Source organism: Rhagoletis zephyria, unplaced genomic scaffold (assembly GCF_001687245.7).
Source record: "Rhagoletis zephyria isolate East Lansing unplaced genomic scaffold, Rhagoletis_zephyria_1.1 Rzeph_scaffold_36548, whole genome shotgun sequence".
In the NCBI taxonomy this organism is placed as follows: Eukaryota; Metazoa; Arthropoda; class Insecta; order Diptera; family Tephritidae; genus Rhagoletis; species Rhagoletis zephyria.
This window is the reverse complement of record NW_016193603.1, coordinates 1-3,264: the sequence shown is the minus strand read 5'-3', so window position 1 is coordinate 3,264 and position 3,264 is coordinate 1. Positions and strand designations below refer to the sequence as shown.

Below are 3,264 nucleotides of genomic sequence, written 5' to 3'. Positions count from 1 at the left end.
TTTTTTTTTTTAATTTGGTATCGATATTTGCAATATCGAGTCATTTTATCCCGATACTTTAAATACGTACCATATCGATACTTTCGCTTCGATACCGTGTCCCAACCCGCTTGTTATTCTGGTACAAGATATTAATCTTTGTATTTATTTAATTTATGTTCTGGGTATACAAGTAGGTTTTAAATGACTTTTCACAATTCTTCGCTGGCTAAGATTTGTTCCCACTTTTCTCACAATGAATGGTTCCGCGCCAATAATAGTGCTCGTCTTTGAAGAGCAAGAAAGTATCTATGTAGTGAAGTTTTGATACCTTTAACTGAAGTGAAGCGTACTCCTGTAAGGGCGTTCTGCATCGACCGGATCAAATGGTAGTTTAATGGCGCGAAGTATGAGCTATAAGGCTGCTGTATTAGGACTACTTCTCCGATAATCGAGATAAGCTTTTATCACTTGTGTGACATGTTTTGAGCGTCCGTTTTTCCGCAATTTCTTGCTCTAATCGCCGCAGTTATTGTCTACGGGGAGTCTCGTAGATTGTATGACCACTTTTCAGAAGCTCATTATTCAGGATTCCATTCTGGTCCCACCAAATGCAGAGCATTACCCTTCTGCCACGGATATTTGGTTTTGGCTTCGCAGTGCTTTACATACGCTTTCTAGCGCTTTGGATTGTCCTAATGAATCAGTTTTTCATCGCCGGTAACAATAAAATACAAAAACTACTTCGCCTTGTTCTGTTGGAGGAGCATTTGGGAAATAGTGCCACGGCACGCCGTTTGATATCTTCGAGTTCGAGTTTCTGAGACATCCAGTTACGACTTTCTGGACCGTAAAAATGGCTTTTAATCGCAAGTTTTTCTAGGGTGCGGCATCAGTCTTCACCCAAAATTGCCTCCCATTCGACGTTGATGGCCTTTCTTCGCTTTCGCGATTGTGGTCACCACATTTGAAACGTGGCAACCAGTACTCAAAGCCAAGAGTGATAGAATACAAGATTGCGTATTCCTGACGGCGATGACATTTCTCAATTAAAAGTACACAATGCCGAATAGGAGGATAAAAGAAACTGTCGGATTGGTAAATTATCTCAATATTTTATTATTCAATAGGAAACGTGTTTTAAGTGCTTTAAATTGTAAAAATGTGCATGTATGTATATGATTTATAAAAGGAATTAATGAAGAAAATGTGAAACCAAGGTGATCTTAGTTAATGGTTTAGACTTCTAATTGAGAATTGTCAAAATCGGCAAACCAGCGTAGTGGTTTGCTTACTTGTATCTCATATACAAGTATATTGGGTTTACTTTGTAGACAAAAAATAAGGAATATTAGTAGCTATTTGTCTGCCCTATAATAAAAAAAAACTTACGCATTTCGACCACATAAGAAAGCACTTGGCACTTCACACTTACTAACTGTTTGGCCGGTCATCTCGTCTGAGTTTTGGTCTGCGTCTTTATTTTTGCCACACAGTTTTACTTTGTCTGCGAATCTCAGATAGTTTTTTGGAAGAAGTTATTTCAGGGAAGAAATGTACACGGAGGCTTGCCTGCCGATGGGAGACCGCTATTAGAGAAAACTTGATTTTTACCATCCTAAAATCATTAAAAGCAGCTCGACTGTATATAATGTATGACTATTTACAGGCCACATTGGTCCACCTGATATTTGTAGTCATCCAATATTATCCTTAGGTTAGGTTAGGTTAGTGACGCCACTAGAACACCAAGCCCCTTAAGATTTGGTGCGTGTTGTGATACCACGCGCGTTAGAACCCTCCTAGACAAACCATCGTGTGGAGTCTGCAAAGCTCAAGAGTTGCCATAGTTTTACTTCGGCTATGTCGGTTAAAGCTTAGAAAAATTCTTAGCCCATGAAATTTCGTCTGCTTTAGCCAAGTTCGCGACATTCGCAGGTGACGTAAAATTTCTGGCTCTTCATCTCTGCAGCTCCGCTGTGGTGTTATGATGGGAAGTACGCAAACTTCCGAGTGTATTTCTGCCATGAAAAAAAGCTTCTCAGTAATTATATGTCCCATTACAGCTGAAAGGGGGCATTTCATTGCAATCGTGTTTTCTTCTTCTAATGTCGGAGTCCAGAGAAATATACAGGCTGGCAAATATTTTAATAATCCATCGGAAAACAAATTTTATTTATGAAAAAATATATAAAAACTTTAATTGCTAAAACAAATTCACTACACATGGAATTCGTAGATTCGTTCGACCTTGGTTACTGAGTTTTTAAGTCCCTTTTACCACCAACCACTTCCTCCACCATATCCACCGCTCCAGCCACCACCACCGCCGTGACCACCACTCCAGCCGCCGCCCCCGCTGCCGCCGCTCAAGGTAATCACTTTAATGATTTTAGGCGAAGAATAACCGCCACCACCACCATAGCCGCCGCCTCCATAGCCACCGCCTCCATAGCCGCCGCCTCCATAGCCACCGCCTCCGTAGCCGCCAGAACCACCCCAGCCACCAGAACCACCCCAGCCGCCAGAACCGCCAGACCAACCGCTGCGTATGAAACCAGCCGAAGCTACTGCCACTAGCGCGCACAGGACAATCAGGATCTTCATATTTTCATACACTTTGTTGAACTAACAGCAGCGAAAGAATAAATCGAAAACTTTAACAACGCGTAGAAGTGGATGATTCCGCGAGTACGCGAGTAGCTATAGCCGAATTTGAACTGATATCGAGATGCAAATCGGAGCTGGTATTTATATTCGACACAAAATTGTGTTTATTTTTAATGTGGTTCTGTTAACACGCTTATGTATGTGCATATGTACATTACAAATACAAACTATGTTGATGTAGTGAGCGTCTTATTAGCCGTTGGTCATCAGCTCACTCAAAAGCGGTGGTGTTGAAGAAGATAATTTGGTATACATATTCGTTAAGAAGCGTACTAGTGTTGCGTATCCGCACGTAGCACAGTAGTTGTAAATGTTTGTTGTTATTGCTGTTTTGGCTTGTTTTATTAAGATTATAATAAACGGATTGTTGAATTGCACGAGTGAACTATTAAACTGTTAACCAAGTACTCGACCAGGCAGCGATAAGACCGCCAGTTAACTACTTTGGGGCACTACTAGCAGAACATCATCTCCACACTGGTTATAATCACAGTGACATAGGCATGTATAAGTATGTAAACAAGCATATTCAATGTGGCATTGCACATGCGCGGCGATTCTAAATACGCAAGTTTTTGCGAATTCTGCACTGACATTCTGATGCGGTCGACGATA

General features: G+C 41.1%; 1 protein-coding gene across 1 annotated transcript; it reads right to left on the bottom strand.

The window, feature by feature from the left end:
- Positions 1 to 2,122: 2,122 nt before the first annotated feature.
- Positions 2,123 to 3,249, bottom strand: LOC108354503 (glycine-rich protein 2-like). The gene has a single exon (XM_017605682.1). It carries the CDS (start codon positions 2,584 to 2,586, stop codon positions 2,257 to 2,259), a length of 330 nt encoding a protein of 109 aa, XP_017461171.1. The 5' UTR covers positions 2,587 to 3,249; the 3' UTR covers positions 2,123 to 2,256.
- Positions 3,250 to 3,264: the final 15 nt, after the last annotated feature.